Below are 24,003 nucleotides of genomic sequence, written 5' to 3' on the forward strand. Positions count from 1 at the left end.
ACAGGTGTGAGCCACTGCATCCGGCCGAGACTGGGTAATTTATAAAGAAAAGAGATTTAATTGACTCACCGTTCCACAGGCTGTATGGGAAGCACGGCTGGGAGGCCTCAGGAAACTTACAATCATGGCGGAGGACGAAGAGGAAAGAAGCGTGTCTACGAGGCCGGAGAAGGAGGAAGAGAGTGAAGCGGGAGGTGCCACACACTTTTAAACAGGCAGATCTCGTGAGAACTCACTCACTATCACGAGAACTGCAAATCAGCCCCCATCATCCAATCACCTCCCGCCAGGCCCCTCCCCCAACACTGGGGTTTACAATTTGATGGGACGTTTGGGCTGGGACACAGATCCAAGCTGTATCACCCACACAACTCACTTCAGGGTCTAGTGTTGGCAAGGGCAACGGGGTAGAGTGGCCTCTACCCCAAGGGGTACCCCTCAGTGAGGGAAGTCACTGGACACAGGGACGGGGGCTCCGGAAGCCTTCCAAGAGCGGCAGACCTCCCTCCCCACTCCATGCTAGGAGGAGAGTCTCAGATCTGCCTCAGACCCATCGGGCAAAGGAAATGGATGACAGATCTACTCACAGCATCTGAGATTTGCAGTCGGCCGGGGCAGGTGGCTGCACAGAGGAAGGTGCCCTGCTTCTGGGGGGCACCACACATTTGTCACCGTGGGAGGGAGGGCTCAGCTCAGTCTCCAAGGTGGCACAAGGCCACAGCAGCCTTCCAGGAGGACAACCAGGATGCGCCCGTTCTGTGCCGTCAGGGGCTGGCTCTGTATGGCAGGGCCTGAGCCAAGGAGGAGAGGACCAGGGTGGGGGAGGCAAGCAGCCATCACATGAGAGATGAGATAGAGAGGAGCCATGAGGAGGTGAATGGCTAGGCTGGGAGAATCCCAAGCCTGAGGGGCTGGCTTGAATTTGGAATGTTGAATGTGGGCATCACTGGGTTATGGACCCCTCTGTGACCACACAGCAGCCTTGAGTGAGCAGGCTCTTATGGAAATCCAGCATCCTCCAGGTCACATTCCACAGGAGCTGATGGGAGCCCACCCACTTCCGTGCCATCCAGGGCCAGGTATGAGACGCAGGCCTGACTGCATAACACTTTCCCCATGTCCAGCCACAGCTGGCTTGGAAATGGGCAGAGTACAGAAGCTGCCCACCCCAGGGGATCTCCCAGAGCTACCTGGACAGCCCGACTTTTTTCCACTGGCAAAGCCCGAACTTGTGAGGTATAGACAGGGAGCTGTGGGCTTTATCCTGCAATTACACCAGAACAGTCTGTCTGAGAGTGGAGCCATCACAGGGGAGCACAGATGGAAAGAGACTCCTGGATCCAGCTACACCTGAAACCAACAGACCTCTCTCTGGTCACACAAATCAACAAACTGCCCTGTGCTTAAGCCAGTCTGGTGGGCTGGTATCAGCACTCAGAAGCCCACTCACCAACCAGGGACTGAGTTCCATGCTAGGTCAACACTGGGGCAGAGAGAGGAGTCAGATGCATGGCAAGAATGGATGTAAGAATTCTGCAGAGACAGAAAATCAGGGCCAAAGGTGACCGGAGAAATGTAGGCTCCCAAGAAGTCAAAGCACTCTTGGGAATTTGAGGGCTGGGACTGGGCCTCCTCCAGGTCTCAATGGACAGGAAGACCTCAGCTGACTCCAGTATGACCCAAGCTTTTTTAAGGTCTGAATAAGGGTTTGCGGTCTAGGTACTCCAGATTGCTTAATCTCCTAATCTGCTCTCTTTTTAAAATGTGTTTTAGAAACGAGTCTTTGCTAAGTTGCCCAGGCTGAGTGCAGTGGCTATTCACAGGCACTACAGCTCTGAACTCCTGGGCTCAAGCAATCCTCTTGCCTCAGCCTCCCAGGTAGCTGGGACTACTAGTGCGGTGTCACTGTGCTGGGCTTGATCTCTTCATAAACACTTAGGTCATTTTCTTTTCTTTTTTTTTTTTTTGAGACAGAGTCTCACTCTGTTGCCCAGGCTGGAGTGCAGTGGCATGAACTTGGCTCACTGCAACCTCCGACTCCTGGGTTCAAGCAGTTCTCCTGTCTCAGCCTTCCGAGTAGCTGGGATTACAGACATGTGCCACCACACCTGGCTAATTTTTTGTATTTTTAGTAGAGACAGAGTTTCACCTTGTTGGTCAAGCTGGTCTCGAACTCCTAACCTCAGGTGATCCACATGCCTCAGCCTCCCAAAGTGCTGGGATTACAGGCGTGAGCCACCGTGCCCGGCACACTTAGGTCATTTTCAATTCCTTACTGCTGGCAATGTTCTGTATTGAACATCCAGAGACACAGCTTTACCTGGTTTCTGCAGCTTCTGGGGTGCAGAACATGTCTATCCATTAAGCCCAGTGGCCCACTACCCCCATGTCAGAGCCCAAGAGACACTCCAACAGGAGACAGGAAGCAGGAAGTATGAGTTCATTTTGCACAGGAGGAAACTGAGCCTGTGAATGGGGCAGGAAGTTGCCTGAGGCTACACAGCGGGAAGGTTGCAGGTGGGAGCTTCCTGGTCTCCTGCCTGCAAGCATAGGCTCTTCCCCTGACAGAGGTACTTGAGGAACCATGGAGTTAGACCCCAAGGTTTACAGTCTGGCCATGCCCAGTCTTGCAGTGACTCCTTGGGCGAGATCTTTTCCCTCCCTGCATTTCTATAATGCTAGCTATAAAATATAGGGAATCCCAAACCTGACTGCTCTTCAAAAATCTGAGGCACACACTGTCCAAGGAGTTCTAGACTCTGCATTAAAGAGTTCATTAAAAATGCACCCTCAGATTTTACAGTACTATAGCTTTTCTGAAAAAGCAGCTAACAGTGCCTGAGCACTTACTACATGACATGGATTAAGAATTCAGTCCTCCAAGGCCGGGCGCTGTGGCTGACGCCTATAATCCCAAAACTTTTGGAGGCCGAGGCGGGCGGATCACGAGGTCAGGAGATCAAGACCATCCTGGCCAACATCGTGAAACCCCATCTCTACCAAAAATACAAACAATTAGCCGGGCGTGGTGGCAGGTGCCTGTAGTCCCAGCTACTCGGGAGGCTGAGGCAGGAGAATCACTGGAGCCCAGGAGGCGGAGGTTGCAGTGAGCCGAGTTTTCGCCACTGCACTCCAGCCTGGCAATAGAGCAAGACTCCGTCTCAAAAAAAAAAAAAAAAAAAAAGAATTCAGTCCTCCCAACAATCTTAGGAGGTAGGTATTATTATTCTCCCTACTCCCCAGACAGGAAAGTCATAGCAGATAGAGGTTCCATAGCTTTCCTAACTTCTGGTAACGTTCCTTACAGGTTTTGGTATTTGTATTATATTGACCTCATAAAATGAGTTGGGAAATACTCCCTCATTTTTAGTCTCTGCAGGTTTGTATGAGACTGGTGGTATTTTTTTAACTGTTGAGAAGAATTTCTCAGTGAAACCATCTGAACCTAGAATTTTCTTTGTGGGAAGATTTTAAATTACAGATTCAATGTATTTAATTGGTGTAGGACTATCCAGATTTTCTATTTCTTTTAGTGTCAGTTTTGGTAAGTTGTGTATCATCTAAAATTTCAAATGCACTGTCAAAAAGCCCTCCATACTATCTTTTTATCCCTTTAATACTTGTAGCATCTATAGTGATGTCCTCTTTTTCATTCTTGATAGTGAAATTTGTGTTATCTTTTTTCTCACTCAATCTTTCCAGGGGTTTATCAGTTCTATTAATTTCTTCAAAGAACCAATTTTTGGCTTTGTTGATTTTATCTATTTTTTGCTTTATTCCATTAATTTCTGCTCTTATTTTTATTATTTCCTTTCATCTTTAGTTTTATTGTTCTTTTTCTAGCTTCTTGAGTGGAAGCTTAGAGCAGTAATTTTCTTTTTCTTTGTCCTTTTTTTTTTTTTTCCACACTCTGTTGTCCAGGCTGGAGTGCAGTGGCATGATCTCGGCTCACTGCAACCTTCACCTCCCAGGTCCAAGCAATTCTTCTGCCTCAGCCCTCCTCAGTAGCTGGGATTACAGACACCTGCCACCACGCCCAACTCATTTTTTGTATCTCTAGTAGAGATGGGGTTTTCACCATTTTGACCGGGCTGGTCTCAAACTCCTGAGCTCAGGTGATCTGCCCACCTTGGCCTCGCCTGGCCTAATTTTCAATCTTTCTTCTAAGGCTATCAAATTTCCTCTAAGCAGTGTTTTAGTTGCACTGCACAGCATCTGATATGTCTTATTTTTCACTGTTCTTGTCAACATATTTTACACCTTCCACTGTGAATTATTGACCCATTGATTATTTAGAAGTGTGACATGTAATTTCCAAGCATTTGCAGATTTTCCAGTAATTTTTGTTATTGACTTTTAATTCAGAGAGGACACACTGTATGATTTCAATCCTTTGAAATTTGCTGAGACTTGTATAAGGTCCATGATATGGTCTATTTCGATAAACATCCTATGTGCACATGGGAAGAGTAAGTATTTTATAGTGTTGTACATATGTGAATTAGGTCAAGTTGGTTAATCCTATTGTTCAAACTGTGTGAGGTTGATTCAAGGATAAAGAAATAAACCAGTAGGATAGAGTTCTGAAACAGAAACACACAGACACACACACACACACACACACACACACACACACTCTCTCTCTTCAGTTGATTTATGTTGAGATGTTGGGGACTCCTCCAATTCGGTGGAAAAAAAATGATGCTTTTCAATAAATGATGCCAGGCCAATCGAATATCTACACGGAAAAAAATGAGCTCTAGCCCCGTACCACACCATTCACAATAATTAACATGTAATCAATCATAGATCTAAATATGAGCCCTAAAACAAGCTTCTAAAAGGAAATACAGGAGGATACCCCAATAAAAAGGTACTAACCATAAAGAAAAGACTGATAAATTGGACATCACTAAGAGTAACTCCTGTTCATCCAAAGCAAAAGTAAACCACAAAATAGAGGAAGATATTTGCAATAACTTCAATAAATGCGAATCCAAGGAATCCATCTACAATACAAAGGGCGTGCGTCCGGACCAAGAACACGTATCCAGACTCTGGAAAGAACCTCTACGAACGAAGAAGACAACCCAATTTGCAAACGGACCCCGGCGAACACCCAGGCGGCTGGGGCTGGCTCTGGGTCCCCACTGCTCCGCCTTGCGGGGCCCGCTCCGGCCTGGTCGCCTTCTCCGGGCGCATCCAGGGAACTCGCCCGGTCCTCCTTAAGCGGGGAGGCGGTCGGGGAAGCTCGGGCCGCGTCTCCCCGACTCCGCCCCCGGGGGTTGCCTTTCCCTTAGAAGGCCAAGCCCCAAGCCCAGCCTCTCGCCGGCTGGGAGTCGCGCGGTGCCACCCTCGCTGCCCAGGCCCCCGACGCCGCGGCCGGAGCCCCCCGAGAGCGCGGGAAGCCCCGCGGACCTCGCGCTCCCGGCTCGGGCGTGGACGGGGCGGGCGCCGGGGCGGGGCGCGCGTCCTCGCGGGTCTGAATGGAAGGGTCGAGGTCGTCGGCGGCGGCGAGCAGATCCTGAAGCCAGAACTCCACCCCGGCGCCCGCGCCATGCGGCGGGAGAGGTGAGCGCGGCGGGCGTGGCGTCCGTGCCGGGGTGCCACGGGGACGGCGAGGCCGGGGACACGCGCGCAGGACGCCGGCGGCGGAGGTGGGCGGCCCCGGGCGGGGGCGGGGAGGGCCGGGGTCCGGGCGGTCGCCGTGGGGGACGCGCTGGGCTGTGCCCCCCGCCCCCGCCGCCCACGCACTCGTCTTCGAGGGCGGGCCCGGCGGCCCCGGAGCAAACCGCCGTCTCCCCGCGGCCCCTCCGGTCCCTGGCTGCCGCGGGGAATGTCTGTAGCTGAATTCGGGCCCCGAAAGAAGGTGGCGCTGGGTTTTTAAAGATTTGGGGCACAAAAAGCGAGAGCGGACCCGGCGCGGGCTACGGCCCTTCCCGAGGGCCACGCCCAGCTCGGCGCCCCGCGCGCCCCGTTCCCCGCGCCGCCTCCCTCCACCCGGCTGAGCGCTTGTGCCCGCAGGTGCGGCGCCCCCCACCCGCGTCGCCGCCATGGAGGTGCTGCGGCGCTCCTCGGTCTTCGCCGCCGAGATCATGGACGCCTTTGACCGCTCGCCCACCGACAAGGAGCTGGTGGCCCAGGCCAAGGCGCTGGGCCGGGAGTACGTGCACGCGCGGCTACTGCGCGCCGGCCTCTCCTGGAGCGCGCCCGAGCGCGCCGCGCCGGTCCCGGGACGCCTGGCCGAGGTGTGCGCGGTGCTGCTGCGCCTGGGTGAGTGCGCCCTGGTGGGATCCCCAGCTGCGCCTCCTCCCCTGCTGGGCCGCAGCCTCCCTCTGAGGCCGAGATAGCGGGCCGGCCCAGGGGCGCCCACCCTCTGCCTGGGACGGCCAGGCGCTCGGGACAGGGCCACCCAGGCGGGTGCTCCCGGATCTGCCCTCTCAGGCCTCCCACGCCACAGGCCCCCCCATCAGCTGCCTGCTCAGCCCAGATTTCAGTCATGCTGGCCATAAACAATAGAAAGCTCCAGAAAGAATAATCTATTAGTGGGTGGCTAAGCTTCCACAGTGACCCTTGTTCTCAGCTGGGCACAGAAACCCTTTGTAGGAGCACGTGTCCCGATGTTTATTTTGGAAAACATATTCTTGGTGTTACTGGCCGAGATCCCGTCCGCTGCCCTCTGGATAACGAGGCCTCCGAGGCCCCCCCATTGGAAACTGCGCCCACCGGGCTGGGTAGCCAAAACCTCAGTATTCGTTGGTGCTGTGAGGACATCTGGGGGTGCTCGGTTCTGGGGTCACGGCCCGCTGGCTGCCCCCACCGTCTCCAAGGTCTGGACCGCAGAGGGAGGGACCAGCCCCGCTGTGACTGTCAAGTCCCCTCACCACAGCTGGGCTGCGGCCGTCACCTGTGAATGTTTATGTGATGCCCGAAGAGGGCACATGGGGCGCTTGTGGCCGAGCCCGACAAGGGGAGGTGACAGCAGAGGTGAAACTGAATCGGTGGCTCTCCAGGCAGGGGGTTGGAGTCGGAGGGCACCACCCTGTGAGGGGACACGCTGCCTCCTCTCAGGCTGACGCTGGCATGGGCTCTAGGTGGCCCCTGCCCTTACGTGGTGGGCTGGGCCCAGAGAGCGAAGCTGTGTAGACCTGGCCTGCCCAGGAATGTGTGTGGGGTGCAGGCAGAATCCACGGGGACCAGCACAGAACCTCCAGGAGGAGGTGGAGTCCCATCTGAGAAGTTCAGAAGGAGGGAGAGGTCTCTGGGTGGGAGCTAGGGGGTTGGTGGGACTCCATGAGACCCGCCGCCTGCTGCTGCCTCTAGTCGGGCTCTGAGAATGACCCTAGGGGATCCTTTTAGTCGCCTTCTGAGAAGATGATGCCAGACCCCTGGAATGGCTGGGAAGAAGTCCCAGATGTCCAGGGGGGCCCCAGAGGGACACAGCTTGGACCTGCATCTGCCCTCACAGCTGCTCAGGGTCAGTCCCTCGAGGCCAGCGCTGTCTCCCTGCCCTCGGGCAGCGCAGACAGGAAGAAGCCCGGGTTGTGTCCCCACCTTCAGTCTGGAGCCAGCCTGCAGCAGCCCCGGAGGTCTGTGTTTGGGAGCTGCCAGGTCAGGCCTGGGAATTTCCATGTCATCCCCCGCCCCCGGCCAGCCTCTCCTGGGGCTCTGCTCTGGTTCCAGATCTTAATTAATGAGATACAGAGCAGCCTTTATCGGCCGAGATGGTCCAGTCAGCAGCATTACCCTGTTTGCTTTGGCTGGAGAACTGGCCGGGCTGGGGACTCCCAATCCCAGGGCCCTGTGGCATTCTCGGCACCATCTGACCCGTGCCTATGCACTGCTGCTGCCAAGGGCGCCACAGGCAGCCCTGGGGCGGCGGGCCTATGGGGGCCATCCTCGGCTGCCAGGGCGGGGCTGATGCAGTGCCACCTCCAAGCACGTCCCCTTGGCAGCAAGAGCCCAGGTGGGAGTGCGGCAGTGCGGGTGGCCCAGGACAGCGGCTCAGCCAGCCCAGGTGGGGGTGTGGCAGTGCGGGTGGCCCAGAACAGCGGCTCAGCCTCTGCATCTGAGCGGTCCCTGAGCCATGCTAGGGCCTGAGCCAGGCTCTTGGGCTTTCCCCTGCTCTCATCCCGATGCTTTCTCTGCCCATCCCCTCCCCACGTCGGGCTCTGGCCGCCTGCCTGGTCCGTCCTGCTCTGGGCAGCTCGGCTGCCTGTCGGCTGTGAGTCACCAGCAGGCACAGCCCACGCTCTCGCAGGATTCCCGCCCCACCGGCTTGGCCTGCTCGGCTTAGGGGCTAGCTCGTCAGAGGGGCAGGACTGGGGGCGCCTTCAGCACTTCCTTGGTCTTCTGGTCCCTAGGGGCCAAGGTTGGGGGATGGCCCAAGGGAGGTCACATGGGGTCAAGTGGAGGTGGGAATCAGACAAGTTAAGTGAGGAACAGGCTGGAATTCAAGCATGGTCAGGTGGGGTCAGGTGCAGGGTGTGCCCCAAGACAGCCATGTCCCAGGGAGCTGGGGCGTGGGCTGCCTCTCACCTGCTCTTGTGACCACACAGGGGATGAGCTGGAGATGATTCGGCCCAGCATCTACCGCAACGTGGCGCGTCAGCTGCACATCTCCCTGCAGTCTGAGCCTGTGGTGACCGATGCGTTCCTGGCCGTGGCTGGCCACATCTTCTCTGCAGGTATGCCCAGTCTGCCTGTCCCTTGGGACCTCAGGGAGGGATCTAGGGTCTGTGGCTCAGGCTCACAGGGACCCCACGAGCTGGCCCCCACCCATCCTGGCACTGCCCAGTGCCCACCGGTGCCATCTCGCTGCTGCAGGTGTCAGGAGCTGCCCAGCCACTAGCGTGGGTTTAAACCACAGCATTCAGGGTCTCTTGTGGTTCTGCAGGCTGGTGGGCATGCTGAGCAGCTGGCACGGGCTTCTTGAGCGGTTGTAGCTGTGGTCCAGCATCAGTGGGGCCACGTGACCTGCAGTCCTGTGGGGTGGCACGTCCTAGGGCTGCCTGGTTTCCTGCAGGGGCCCCCGAGCGGGGCTTGGGCTTCTCACAGCATGGTGCTGTGTTCCGAGGAGGAGTGGCAAGGAGCAGGTTTCCCAGACAGCTCCTGAGTAGATGGTGCCAGGCTGTTAGGATATACCCCCAGAAGTCACGGGTAACTCTGCTGGATTCTGATGGTCAGAGGTGAGCCTCAGGGCTCCAGCGTCCAGGAGAGGGGACAGCATGGGGGCAGGAGGTCCAAGCAGACCGGCTTCCGGGGGCATCCGAAGAATAGCAGCGCATCTCACCTAGCTGTGCCTGCCTCACCTGTGACCCTCCTGGGCGCTCCCATCTCTGCCCTGGAGAGGCAACTCCTGGCCCTGCCTCCCTGCTCCTGCTGCTCCTGCTGCTCCCGGCTGTCCACATGCTTCTAGGCCCACGAGAGGCTCAGGGCTTGTCTCCCCTGCTTGGTGCCCCGCTGTCCACTTGACCAGCTGCCTTGGCCTGGATTTGCCCAGTGTGGCCTTCTGTCCTCTTGCCCCGTGTCATCAGGTCTGGCCCTGCAGACCTCAACCCCCTGCCTTTGACCTCTGTGACCTTGGGTCCCGTCCTGGTATCCCGTGCTATGAGCTGCCCCTGGGTGTGGCAGGCGCTGGGTGCTGCTGTTGGGGTGAGTGGTGCGCCGGCCCTGATGCGGCACCTCCCTGATTGGCACATCCCTCAGCTGTTTTCCAAGTGCTGTCCAGGTGCTGGGCACAGCTCTGGGCCAGCGAACCCCGGGGTGAGCCGGATTCCCTGAAGCTTGCAGGAGGGGCATGCTGTTCACCCCGGGCGGCTTTTTGGAAGACCCCTGACAGCAGGGAGGCCTTGCACACCCTCGTCTAAGAGCTGGTGTGGGTCCGTGGCCAGTCAGCTGTGTGACTATGGCCTGCTGTCATCTCTGTGGCCTCAACTGCCTTGTCTGCAGGCCGTCCTGACGGCAGCAGGAGCCAGGCATCAGACAGAGGCGCCAGAGGAAGCCACACCCTCGCTGTGGGAGATGCATCCCACACCACGGGGGGACCTCAGAGCCAGGGGTCTTCAGATAGCCTCGGCACCTCCACCCCCTGGAGGGCAAGGGCAAGAGGCCAGGAGCGTGAGGACCGCTGCCTCTCGCTCAGGCAGACCCCACCTTTGCGGGGTGATCTCCAGCTCCTCTCCCAGACATCTCCGCTGACCCCTGGTGGGCCGGCCAGATGGGGACAGAGCGGGGCTGACACCCTCGGCTGGAGGCCAAGGTGGCGGGGGCTGCGAGCGTTTTCTGACAGAATCCGGCCTCTCCAGTGCCACACTTGCTCACTGCTGACCTCCCTGGACAGAAGTTACCGTGGCTGGGATGCAGCGGCGACCTGGCAGGCTGCTGGAGAGGGAAGGCTGAGTCCTGGGATGGGAGTCCAGGCGGGGTCCGGTCCTGCCTCCGGGCTTGTCTTGTTGCTGCAGCACGTGCTGGAGTGCCTCAGACCACACCTGGGGAGGGGCAGTGACCTCAGGCTGTGGTGTGGCGTCAGGAGGCGGAACGGAGCTGGGTGCGGGCCAGACTCCCTGTCTGGCGCTCCTTAGGGTGGCCTCAGAGCCTGGACTCTGTCACTGCTCCTGTGTCCCTCTGGGAGATCGTAAATGAATCCTCGTTGGCAGTTTGGCTCCAAGGCCCCAGTGGCAGCTGAGGGTGGGGGGCCGGGCCCAGGCCAGGCTGAGGCGTGTCATGGGGCAGACCTGGGTGGGCTGGGGGTGCATATGAGTAGGGGCTGGAGAGTGGGCAGGTGGTGTGGCTCGGACCGGGTGGGCAGGGGGCAGGGGGCAGGGTCCACGGCACAGTGGGCGGCAGAAGCATGGTGGCAGGAGCTGGCAAGCTGGTGCCCGCCCCTCCCGCCCCCAAGGTGACCCAGGCAGGCACGGGGCAGGCAGTGGGTGGGGCCCAGGAAGGAAGCCAGGAGTGGAAGGCATCCTGGGCTGACGACCACTCTCAGCCCTCCCTTGGCAGACGCCGGCACGTGGGTGGCCACCCGGGTGTCTGTCTCGGGGCCGCTGGGTTTACGAGCTGCAGGCTGGCTTTAAAAGGAACAGTCATTTCTGAGAATGCAGCAGCCTGCCCAGAGGTGGGGCGCCTCCCCCTTCAGCAGGGGGAGAGGATGGGGCCAGGATGCCCCTACCCGCCCGGCCTTGCCTGAACAGGGTCTGGCCTGAGGTGGGGGCGGTGCCTAGGAAGGCTCTGGTTGGTTCTGGGAGGGCGCCTGGGGGCCCGGGAGGGCTGAGGGGAAAGGTGATGGCGGGACGAGCGGGCACACAGCTGACGGGGGATGTGGGGGGCACCAGCCAGGTGGCCCGGGCCATGTGTAGAGTTCAGTTTAAGTCTTGTTGTTTTCACTGGAAAACTGGAGCCCACTCCCCTGTGGTCAGCATCCCCCACCCCACCCAGCGCCCCAGGCTTGTCCCACGCAGGCCCGGCTCTGGCCATGTGGCAGCCCCCACACCCCCACCTGCTGCTACTCTGAGGCGGCCCTGCCTGAGGGGAGCCACGCAGGCTGAAGCCCAAGAGCCTCGTGACCTGCAGCGGGTTTCTGAACCTCCCTGAACCAGAGCCAGCTGACTAGGGAGCTAGGGCAGGGCCGCCCCTTCTGCCCCTCAGGCCCACTGGCAGTTGCACCCCCAGCCCCCTTCACCTTTGTCCATCCCAGTCCTCTTGGACCCTTCTGTCTACAGGGCAAGCCTCCAGCCTCCAAGTGCGTTACACGTCCTTGCCTCCCTACCTGAGGCCCTTCCCACGCCAGCCACCCCTGCACGCTCTGACCCCCGGGTCTTCCTCCCTCTGCTCCTCTTAGCAGGCGCCCTTGAGGGTGTGCGCCCTGCCCAGCCCCTCCACTGTAGGCAAGCCGCACAGCCGGCACCTCAGGGCGGGGGCCTTGGCTAGTGATATGAGCCGCGTGAGGGCTGCAGGGCAGGGCTCCGTGGGGGTCTCCAAGTCTCCAGCCCCAGGAGCCTCCCACGAAGGCAGCGGCCAACAAATGTTGTTTCTGGCTGTTTTCATCTAGGGCTTCAAAGTTCCCGCTCAGGACTTTGGAAAATCTCATTTCCAAAGTGGTAGAACTCAGTTTTCCTCCCCATTTAAAAGTTGACAATAGTTTTTATTTTTTTCTTTGAATTTGAATTGTATTTTCTATAACTACATATGTAATTTTATATAATTCTTCTAATTATAGTTTTATTATAAGAAAAATAAAAATGGCCGGGTGCAGTGACTCACGCCTGTAATCCCAGCACTTTGGGAGGCCGAGGTGAGTGGATCACCTGAGGTCGGGAGTTTGAGACCAGCCTGACCAAAAAGAAGAAACCCTGTCTCTGATAAAAATACAAAATTAGCCAGGCGTGATGGCACATGCCTGTAATCTCAGCTACTCGGGAGGCTGAGACAGGAGAATCGCTTGAACCCGGGAGGCGGAGGTTGCGGTGAGCAGAGATTGTGTCACTGCTCTCCAGCCTGGGTGACAGATGCAGACCCTATTCTTTCTTTTTTTTCCTTTTTTTTTTTTTTTTTGAGATGGAGTTTCACTCTTGTTGCCCAGGCTGGAGGTGCAATGGTGCAATCTTGGCTCACTGCAACCTCTATCTCCTGGGTTCAAGCGGTTCTCCTGCCTCAGCCTCTCGAGTAGCTGGGATTACAGGTGTGTGCCACCACGCCTAGCTAATTTTTGTATTATTAGTATTCTTTGTATTATTAGCAGACAGAGTTTCACCATGTCAGCCAGGCTGATCTCAAACTCCTGACCGCAGGTGATCCACCCGCCTCGGCCTCCCAAAGTGCTGGGATTACAGGCATGAGCCACCGTGCCCAGCCAAAGAGACCCTATTCTAAAAAACAAAAAAAAAGCCGGGTGCAGTGGCTCACGCCTGTAATCCCAACACTTTGGGAGGCCGAGGTGGGTGGATCACCTGAGGTCAGGAGTTCGAGACTAGCCTGGCCAACATGGTAAAATCCCGTCTCTACTAATAGAAAAATTAGCCGGGTATGGTGGTGGGCACCTGTAATCTCAGCTCCTCGGGAGGCTGAGGCAGGAGAATTGCTTGAACTCAGGAGGTGGAGGTTGCAGTGAGCTGAGACCGTGCTGTTGCACTCCAGCCTGGGCAACAAGAGCGAAACTCTATCTCACAAAAAAAAAAAAAGAAAAAGAAAAAGAAAAAAAAAGTCACATGACCACAAGTGTTATCCAGGATGTGCAGAAAGCAGAGCTCTTGTACTCTGCTGGTGGGGATGTAAGATGGTGCACCTGCTCTAGAAAAAGCAACCTGGTAGTTGCTCAAACAGGCAAACATGGGGTTACCCTATGACCCAGCAAACCTACCCCAGGTGTGTTCCCAAGAGAAACGAAAACTTATATCCACACACACACACAAAAACATGCGTCAGTGTTCATAGCAGCATTCTTTATAATACCCGAAAGGTTATTGGCTAAAGGATGTTGATAAATGGATAAACAAAATGTAGTGTATCCACGCTGCGGAATATTATTCAGCCATTAACAGGAATGAAACGCTGATACTGCTACCGTGTGGATGAACCGTGAAATTGTGCTCGGTGAAATATGCCAGACACAAAATGAACAAGCCGTGTGATTACACTTACATGAAATATTCAGGGTAGGTAAATCTACAGACAGAAAGTAAGATGAGTGGCTGCCAGGGGCTGTCGGTGAAATAGGGAATGACTGCTAATGGGCATGGGGTTTCTTCTGGGATGATGAAAATGTTCTAGAATTAGATAGAGGTGATGGTTGCACAACTTTGTGAATATGCTCAAAGATACTCCACTTTTAAAAGATTACTTTTATGGTAATGGAATGATATCAGTTAAAAAGACACAGAAGAGCTGGAAGGACACAGTGGACGCTGAGGCTGTTGCTTCCGGACTCCTGTCTTCCTGTCTTTCTTTCCCATCCACCCCTCTGGAGTGGAAATGTGGCTGTCACTCGGAACATAGTTGGTTTCTGTTTGTTTGTTTGTTTTTAATTTTCGCTGTTTTGCCGAGGCTGGAATGAAGTGGTGTGATCTTGCAACCTCTGCCCCCCAGGTTCAAGCGATTCTCCTGCTTCAGCCTCCTGAGTAGCTGGGATTACAGGCACCTGCCACCATGCCTGGCTAATATTTGTATTTTTAGTAGGGACTGGGTCTCACCATGCTGGCCAGGCTGGTCTCGAACTGACCTCAGGTGATCCATCTGCCTCCGCCTCCCCAAGTGCTAGGATTATAGGCGTGAGCCACCGCTCCCGGCATGGAATGCATTATGTTCTGATGGAACTGGACACCTCAGAACAAGTTGTCCCGCAAGCCACACGCAGTGCTGACATCAGGCTCCACTCCCCGCGTGGCCATGCTGTGCCCTGGAAGGAGGAACAGCCCCATGTGGTGGGGAAGTGCAGCGGGCAGAGCAGGGGCTGTGCCAGGTGTGCGTGTCCCACCAATGACAAGGGCACCTTCCAGGTTGGGGTGGCAGGAAAAGGGCTGGAGTCTGCCAGGGGCCAGCTCAACTGGGAATTCAAACTTGGGTTTACTTTGAAGGACACGGGAAGTCACAGCAACACGAGAGCTTTATGCAGGGGAGTGACATGGTCGGATTTGTGTTTTTCCCCATTTCTTTTAATTGACATTAAACTCACATGACATAATTATCCACTTAAAAATGTGCAATTCAGCAGCATCTGCCACATTCACAGTGTGGAACAGCCACTAGCTTCTAGCCTCAGGAGGTCTTTATCACCCCAGAATGCCTGTGCCCTTGGCTGCCACTGCCGTCCCCCACCCCTTGCCCTCTGCCAGCCGTGAGCCTGCGTCCCAGCTCTGTCCCTGACTGTTGTGGACATTTTGCATCCACGGACTCACACTCTGTGTGGCTTTTTGTGCCTGGCAGCTTCCACCCAGTGTGTGTTTTTGAGGCCCATCCATGCCCAGCCTGCCTCAGAGCCCCGTGCCTTCTTTTATTTATTTATTATTTATTTATTTATTTTTGAGACGGAGTCTCGCTCTGTTGCCCAGGCTGGAGTGCAGTGGCACAATCTCAGCTCACTGCAAGCTCCGCCTCCCGGGTTCACGCCATTCTCCTGCCTCAACCTCCCGAGTAGCTGGGACTACAGGCGCCCGCCACCTCGCCCGGCTAATTTTTTGTATTTTTAGTAGAGACAGGGTTTCACTGTGTTAGCCAGGATGGTCTCGATCTCCTGACCTCAGGTGATCTGCCCACCTCGGCCTCCCAAAGTGCTGGGATTATAGGCGTGAGCCACTGCGCCTGGCTGCCTTCTGTGGCTGAGTAACATCCACCACATTTGTGTATCCATTTATCTGTTGAAGGACACTTGGGTTCTTTCCACCTTTTGGCAATTGTGAATTGGCTGCTGTGAACATCTGTGACTGAGCTGATTTATGTTTTCATAACAAATCCAGGTTGGCTGCTATATGAGGGTGGATCGGAGAGCAGTGCTTCATCTTTGCATGTGCAGTGTCCTCAGGCTAACTCCCTCCAGGGACCACTGCTGACTCCCTCCAGGGACCACTGCTGACTCCCTCCAGGGACCACTGCTCACTCCCTCCAGGGACCACTGCTCACTCCCTCCAGGGACCACTGCTCACTCCCGCCAGGGACCACTGCCGGGCTGCATGTTTTGTGGCCGTTCAGATATTGCCAGTGCCCTCCAGCTGGGCTTCCCACCAAGGTTTACAGGCTGTGCAGTTGCCTGAATCCTCACACTGCCATTTAAAAGCACGTATTTATTTATTTATTTAGAGACGGGGTCTCGCTCTGTTGCCCAGGCTGGAGTGTACTGGCACTATCTCAGCTCACTGCAACCTCCGCCTCCCCGGGTTCAAGCGATTCTCCTGCTTCAGCCTCCCGAGTAGCTGGGATGACAGGCGTGTGCCACTACGCCTGGCTAATTTTTTGTGTATTTTTAGTAGAGACAGGGTTTCACCATGTTGGTCAGGCTGGTCTTGAACTCCTGACCTTGTGATCTGCCCGCCTTGGCCTCCGAAAGTGCTGGGATTACAGGTGTGAGCCACCGCGCCTGGCCTAAAAGCTTTTAATGCAACAGATTACATCTTGTTTTAATTTGCCTTTCTTTGGTTATTAATGAAGGTAAACATTTTTCGTGTCTCTTATTTTAATTTTCTCTTGTGAATTAGCTGTTCCAGTTCTGTGCTCGTAGTTCTTTTGAAAGCCCCTCTTTTCTCGCTGATGTATAAAACGTCTTTCCGTGTTGAGGCATCATGTCCTGCCTTTTGTTCTTTCCCCTGCTGTCGCCATCTTTTGTCTTCTGTTTCAAGGCTGCTCCCATCTCAGTTCAGCCTCAGCAGGTTAGCGGTCTGGGGAAGGCAGTTTCTCCGCAGGCCTCAGCTTCTTTATATGTAAAATGTGGATGCCAGGCCTGCTGTGGGAACAGGCAGACCAGGGGTGCCGCCCGTGAGGCCACTGGCTGCTCACTCCATCTGCTGCTGCCCTCAGTTCCCCCGCCTCACCCCACTTGTCCCTGCGGCCTCCTCCACAGACACGGGCTGGGCAGGTGTACAGTGGAGGCCGAGAAACCTGCCTGCCCGAGAACTACCTGAGAGGGTGGGCAGGTGGCCAGCTGGCCAGGCATCCTGTCAGGGAGCGGTCCCCCCTTGGGACGGTCCCTGGTCATTAGCTGGACGGCAAGCAGGACAGCGGCTCAGAGAGGCCCAGCCCCTTCCTTAAGTGCTCCCGTGGGCGGGATTCAAGTCCTGGTCTTGACCCTCTCTCTCCCTGCAGGCATCACGTGGGGCAAGGTGGTGTCCCTGTATGCGGTGGCCGCGGGGCTGGCCGTGGACTGTGTGAGGCAGGCCCAGCCTGCCATGGTCCACGCCCTCGTGGACTGCCTGGGGGAGTTCGTGCGCAAGACCCTGGCGACCTGGCTGCGGAGACGCGGCGGATGGGTGAGCGCCTGAGTGCCCGGGGGTGGGGGGGTGGTGGGGGGTGGGAGAGCTGGTGCGAGGGTGCAGAGGTACAGGAGGGAGTGGCGGATGGGTGAGTGAGCGCCCAGGGGGGTGGGAGAGCTGGGGTGCGAGGGTGCAGAGGTACGAGAGGGAATGGCGGGTGGGTGGTCACCTGAGCACTGCTGGGGCAGATGGGTGAGGCAGGGGGTGGGGCAAGGGCTGAGACCTACAGGCAGGCCCTGGACTCTCTACTCTGCCCAGATCCAGCACTGACTTACCCCCTGACCCCACCCCTGTGCTAAAGACCCACTGCCCCCAGTCCCTGCCCACCCGAGTGGGAAAAGCAAGGCCCCGAGGGGTGAGTGTCAGAGCCAAACCCTTCCTCTGTCTCCATGCCCCCAACTTCCCACCCTGCCCTGGCCAGACCACAGTTGCTGCTGGGCCCTGGGTGTGGAGGGCGGCTCCCCTGCCGAGAGTCCAGCGTTCTCTCTTGTACAGCGGGTGTTGGCCTGGTGTGTAAATCAGCGGCCAGGGGTGACAGGGCTCAGACCCCTCTGCTGGGGCCTTTGGTTCAGCATCTCGAGAGATTGAAGTCATGTGGTCTGCGGGGGCTGTGGTCTCCTCTGAAGGCTGAATTGGGGGTGGGGGAGGGCACTGTCTTAAGATGTCACACATGGCTACAGGCGTCCCTCAGCACAGAAACCCCAAGACTTCGTCCCCTCCTGCCTTCCTCCTCTTCTGCCTTCCTCCTGTGGAGTGTGGCATGGGGCCGGGCACTGTGTGCCCAGTGGGTGAAGACACTTTGAGCAGCGCCAAGGCCACAGGTCTAGGCTGCAGGGAAAAGCCTTCATGTATTAGCAGGAAGTGAAGGGAATAAGAGAACTGGACGTTCGTTCACTTCTCCAGAAGGAACTTCAGAGTCCAGGGAGTCCGTGGCCCTGCTGTTGTTCCAGGCAGAGTCTGAATGAAGCTGGGTTTGCCCCTTCCTGGCAGCCCAGGCTCCAAGGCCCCACAGGAGGACACCGGTGTACTTGTAGCCACTGGGGGGCAGCAGGCAGGTGGCTGAGGGGAGCTGGCACCCTGGTCTGGTTGTCTGGAGCCCCAGCAAGGGCCATGAAGGCCTCTCTCCTGCTCGGCAGGGGCCCTCCGGCTGGCCTGGCTGCCATCTGTCCCCACCTCTGGTGCCTCCTGGCCCTTCACGCTGTCTGAATGTGCACGGTGTCGGGTCTGGTCTTGTGCTGGAGCCTTCAGTCCAGGCCACAGACCTCCTTCCCGAACAGTCTCCTGCATTCCCTTCGTGCAATTTGCAGATATTCGGGTGCACGGTGCTGGGGGGCCTGGCGGTGCTGGCTCTGCTGTCTAACGGTCTCCCTCTTCCCTCCCAGACTGATGTCCTCAAGTGTGTGGTCAGCACAGACCCTGGCCTCCGCTCGCACTGGCTGGTGGCCGCACTCTGCAGCTTCGGCCGCTTCCTGAAGGCTGCCTTCTTCGTGCTGCTGCCAGAGAGATGAGCTGCCCACCTGGCAGTGGCCGCAGCCTGGCCCTCTGGGCCCCACGCAGGAGGCCCTCAGCACCCAACATGTCTCCCTCCTCCCCACCCAAGCCTGAGCACGCTAACCTTTGGAGACCCCCTAAGCCCCGTCCCTCCGCAGACCCAGGCCCTCCGGAAGGGGTGAGCAGGGAGGGGCTTTCCTGAGCCTGGAGCTGGGCTTTGGGGCAGCCTGCGACCCTCCCCACTTGTGCCCCTTTTCCTGGGATCTCTGTGTTTTCCCTTTTCTTTCTGGGGCCAGGAAGTCAGGGTCAACTCCCAGGCCCCAGATGAAGGGGCCCGGGAACACCTCTCACCTGAGCCCCAGATGAAGGGGCCCGGGAACACCTCTCACCTGAGCCCCAGGTGCAGGGGCCTGGGAACACCTGCTCGCACCTGAGCCCCAGATGAAGGGGCCCGGGAACACCTGCTCGCACCTGAGCCCCAGATGAAGGGGCCCGGGAACACCTCACCTGAGCCCCAGGTGCAGGGGCCCGGGAACACCTCTCACCTGAGCCCGGGGGTCCCATCCCAGGAAGAGGGGCTGTCTCAGGACATGAGTCCTCGGGGCCCTGCACATTCAATCTGAAGGTGACCCTGGCCTGTGAAGCTGGAAGAGCCGCGGGGACTCAGCCTGTAAACACAGCGTAAGGCTCACGTGCTGGTTGCTTAGTCCGTTTCTGGAGGAAGAGTATGACCCCCACCTGTGACAGGGTCCTTGTGTGGTGGGGACCCCTAACCCCTGGATGTGGAACCTACAGCTGAGAAGGAACGTTGCATGAGTCGGATCCCAGTCCATTTTCACGTCAGTGGAGGGTGAGGGTGACCCCATCTGCCATTTTTGTGCCCATCCTCATACAACCATTTGGGGATGTATTAGGGCTCCGTAAGAACTCAGATGCCCGGGAAGCCCAGCCCCTCAGGTGCCCCCACACACAGCCTTCCCTTGACACCTACATTTCTAGGCACATGTGAGGCATCCTCTTTCCTGGAGCCCCAAGCCAGCCCTGTCCCGCCCCAGTGCAGCATGGCACTCAGGAGATACAGGCTGGACATGGGGCAGTCGTTCTGGGGAGGCCTGGCCTAGCAGCCTGCCCTCCACACGCCGCCCACCTGAGCCCTCCCTGCCAGGCTTCGTGCTGGGGCGGGCCACGTGCCAGGACAAGAGAACCCCGGCAGCAAGCCAGCCCCGGCCTCACATGGCATTCACATCCCACTGGAGGATAGGGGTGAATAAACTTCTCCAAATGATCGTTCTCATTTTAGGCAGAATGTCACTCTGTGTGTGTTAAATAGCTTCTATCTACATACAAAGTGGTAAAAGGTGTGGAGGGTTTGCATGAAAATAATTGAGGGTGGGGGAGTGGTGAGAGAGTGGGGATGGGAGGGTTCCTGGAATTGGTTCTTTACCCTGATTAGAAGTAAAGGCATTAATGCTGACTTCTAGTAGTAAAAAGAACACCAGTAGTCCATAGTGTGATGTGGCAATAGAGATCTGCATAGTATCACCACTGGGTGCTCCTAATTAAATACTTGTAGAAGGCAGCGTTCTGGGTGGCTTTCGAACACTTTTATCAAACTAGAATATAATGGGCCAGGTGCAGTAGCTCACACCTGTAATCCCAGCACTTTGGGAGGCAGGAGGATGGCTTGAGGCCAGGAGTTCAAGACCAGCCTAGGCAACATAACAAGCTCCCATCTCTACAAAAATTAAAATTAGTCAAGCACAGTGGCCTGCACCTGTGGTCCCAGCTACTCTGGAGGCTGAGGTGGGAGGACTGGTTGAATCTGAGAGGTTGAGGCTGCAGTTAGCTGTGATTGTACCACTGTACTCCAGCCTGGGTAACACAGACCCTGTCTCAAAAAAAAAAAAAAGCCGGCTGGGTGTGGTGGCTCACGCCTGTAATCCCAGCACTTGGGAGGCCCGAGGTGAGCAGATCACCTTAGGTCAGGAGTTCAAGACCAGCCTGGCCAACATGGCAAAACCCTAACTCTACTAAAAACACAAAAATTAGCCAGGTGTGGGGGCAGGCACCTGTAATCCCAGCTACTCGGGAGGCTGAGGCAGGAGAATTGCTTGAATCTGGGAGGCAGAGGTTGCAGTGAGCCAGGATCACCCCACTGCACTCCAGCCTGGGCTACATTGTGAGACTCCGTCTCAGAAAAAGTATCATGGGAGTGAGCTCAGTTCAGATTCCCAGCAGAAGTGTCACATGAATAATCTGAAAGTTATGACTGTCCCAAGAGAGACTCTTACCTCCTTTAGCTGCGGGTCTGAGACTACTGAAAATCAAACCCAGGATCTCGTCCTTCCAGTGGCTAGATTATAGCACATGTGGAACTCCCAGCCTCACGGTGTCTGCTGTGCAAGTGAAGGCATTGGTTGGGAAGGAATGGGATCCTGTCAGTTGGGATGAGGATGTGTGGGGTGACCCTGATGAACAGTAGAGACACTGAACCCCTAAATCCTGATGAGTCTTCAGTGGAAGAGGCCTTCCTAACCCTAGTGGTAGCCTCCCCAACTCCATCGGAGCGGGTTAACCCTGTACTGCCTGAGGAAATGGGACTGCCCTGAGGCTGCTGACTAGCAAGGACCTGCCCCAACCCCTCTTTGCTTCTAGACATGGAACTAGACTGATGTTGGGCAGCCCCTAGAGATAGGGCGTGACCATGAGGAGATGCACTTACCCAAGAGAATGTGAGTTTTCCAGTTTACATAGAAATCCCAGGAAGGTGGAAATGCATATTGAGGGCCTAGGAGAATGGTAGGAGGAACAAGAGTTGGCTCAGGCCAAGTTTATTGATATGGGCTCACTAAGCAGAGATTCCGCATTTAGAAAGGGCTCTAATTGGTTGGTTGGCTGCTTGGCTGAAACATGGGCCAAAACATGGCCCACCATGGGATAACTGGACATGCCTGGCTGCCTGTGGTTAGTGTAGAAGGGATTCAAAGGCTTAGGGAGATTGGAATGCTAGAGTGGATTTGTCCGCCCCATGCTGCCCTCGTTCCCCTGCTGGAGTGGATTTGTTCTCCCTGTTCTCCTCCTCTGCAGCCCTCCACTACCCTCCTTCCACATCCCTCCTCCTCCTCCAGTCCTCCTCCCTCTCCCCCTCCCCTGCAATTCTCCACCACGCCCCTCCCACGCAGTTCTCTTTTCTTTGTAGCCCTTCTCCTCCTCCCCTGCAATACTCCTCCTCCTCCCCTTGCAGCCTTCCTCCCTCTCCTCCTCCCGCTGCAGCCCTCCACCCTCCTTCCCTGAAGCTCTACTCCTCTTTTCTTTGTAGCCCTCCTCCTCATCCAGCCCTCTACCCTCCTCCCCTCCCCTGGCAGCCCTACTCCCTCCCCTTCCGCCTCCCGTCTGCAGCCTTCAACTCCCTCCTCCTCCTATACTTCTCTCCCTCATCTTCCCTCAGGACCCAGCCCTAATGCCAGCACCCCAAGCCTTCGCTGACCCTCAGCAGGGAGGCTCCCGACTGGGTGCACGGGGCCGTGCCCAGGAACTCTGGTTCGGGCCTGCTGCAGGGCTCGTTTGCCTCTCCAGCGGTGGCTTTCAGGTGCTGCAATGCAGTGGCCAAGGAGCCACACAAGAAGGCCCACGACCTGTGTCCCTCAGCTTTGTGCATCTGCTTCTCCGGGACGGGGCCCCTTCAGGGCAGGCCTGGCGGACCACCCTGTTTCCCATGAGGCCTTGGACAGGCCTTCCTGTGGACACTGGACATGGGTGATTGAACCTGATATGACAAACATGAAGCGTGAGATGTTTCTAAAATCTCCACATGGGCCGACCACAACCCGCTATCTTCTGCTACTGTGTGCCATGCTAGAGCTCCCCTACCCTGGGAACAAACGCCAGGGTGCCCTGTGGCCCGGCTGTCCTCCGTCCCCTCATCCGTCCAGGGAACAAACGCCAGGGTGCCCTGCCGCCCGGCTCTCCTCAGTCCTCCAATCCGTCCAGGGAACAAACGCCAGGGTGCCCTGCCGCCCGGCTCTCCTCAGTCCTCCAATCCGTTCAGCCCATTTTCATTCCTTTCACTTTGGCCTCCTGTGTGTCTGTCTGTGCCTCTGGGCCAGACTCATCGCAGGGCTATGGGCCCGGGCAGGCCCCACCTTTCTGCTTTCTGATGCAGCGATATTCTTCCCTTTTTAGGGCCTCACTCTGTCACCCAGGCTGGAGTGCAGTGGCACAGTCTTGGCTCATTGCAACATCTGCCTCCCGGGTTCAAGTGATTCTTGTGCCTCAGCCTCCTGAGTAGCTGGAATTACAGGCGCCTGCCACCACGCCCGGCTAATTTTTCTATTTTTCATAGAGATGGGGTTTCACCATGTTGGCCAGGCTGATCTCCTGACCTCAAGGGATCCACCCCCCTCAGCCTCCCAAAGTGCTAGGATTACAGGCGTGAGCCACCGCGCCTGGCTGACATTCTCCTCTTAAAGCCTGTCTGACGCCAGCTCAGGCCACAGAGCACATTAGCCTTCTGACAAAGCTGGAGGACAAGGCCCCCTCGCACGCCCCAACCTCTCCTCGCCGCCCCTCCCCCGAGTGCCTCCCTCTGTCATGCCCTCCCCCCACGCAGCCTCAAGAAACACGAAGAGGGGACCCCTGGGGTGATCTGGCAACGCCTTCCTGGTGGACAGCAGATGGGAAAGAAGGAACGCGGGTGGTAGGAGAAGAGGCAGAGGAAAGGGGAGGAGGAAGGAGGAAACGTGAAGCCCATGCTCAAGGTGCCCCTCCTGCCCAGGCTTCCTGCCAGATGCTTCTTGGATCAAATACTTTGTTATATTTCCAGCACAAGAAAGTGATGTTACAAACACTAAGAGAATTCAGAGAAACAGCAGGATTTAAAGTAGCACACAGAGATCTTTGTGTATACTTTCAGTTGAAAGACGGAATGGAAGAGATGACCCATTTTTAACAACAACAAAAAGATAAAAATCCCCATGCATAAAAGAAATGTGAAACCCTTAGTGGGAAAAACTTTAAATAGACCATAAAGACACCAAAGTCGATTTCAACAACACCATGGTTTGAATGCATTCCCCAGAACTTCATGCGTTGGAAACCTGGACTCCAATGCAGCAGTGCTGGGATGGGATTCTGGGGAGGTGACTGGCTCATGAGGACTAATCCATTCGGGACTAATGGGTTCTCAGGGAGCGGAGCAGTTATCACCAGGGGGCTGGTTGTAAAAGCCAGCTTTGCCATCTCTCATGAGACCCTCACATAATGCCCAGCACCACCTTGAGACTGCAGAGTCCCGACCAGCAAGAAGGTCCTCGCCAGATGCAACTCCTATAGCTTGGACTCCCTGCCTCCAGAACTGTAAGAAATAAAATTCCTTTCTTTATAACGTACCCGCTCTGTGGTATTCAGTCATAGCAATAGAAAATGAATTAAGACAGACAGAAAGAAATACCATGTTCCTGGATAAGAAAACTCTCCCAAGCAAGGCAGTTCCACAAAAGTAAACTTGCCTCCGTAATGGAACCACATGGCACCAGGACCCATGTAGGCAGGCAGG

The 24,003-nt window shown here is 56.4% G+C and overlaps 1 protein-coding gene across 1 annotated transcript; it reads left to right on the forward strand.

Annotated features, from left to right (window-relative positions):
• The first annotated feature begins 5,430 nt into the window (after positions 1-5,430).
• BOK (BCL2 family apoptosis regulator BOK) lies at positions 5,431-19,748 on the forward strand. The gene is made up of 5 exons (XM_055291259.2): positions 5,431-5,571; positions 6,025-6,273; positions 8,559-8,687; positions 16,792-16,955; positions 18,341-19,748. The coding sequence occupies exons 2-5, from the start codon at positions 6,054-6,056 to the stop codon at positions 18,464-18,466; spliced, it is 639 nt and encodes a 212-aa protein (XP_055147234.1). The 5' UTR covers positions 5,431-5,571; positions 6,025-6,053; the 3' UTR covers positions 18,467-19,748.
• The last annotated feature ends 4,255 nt before the right edge of the window (positions 19,749-24,003 follow it).

The sequence above is a fragment of the Symphalangus syndactylus genome, chromosome 8 (assembly GCF_028878055.3).
Source record: "Symphalangus syndactylus isolate Jambi chromosome 8, NHGRI_mSymSyn1-v2.1_pri, whole genome shotgun sequence".
In the NCBI taxonomy this organism is placed as follows: Eukaryota; Metazoa; Chordata; class Mammalia; order Primates; family Hylobatidae; genus Symphalangus; species Symphalangus syndactylus.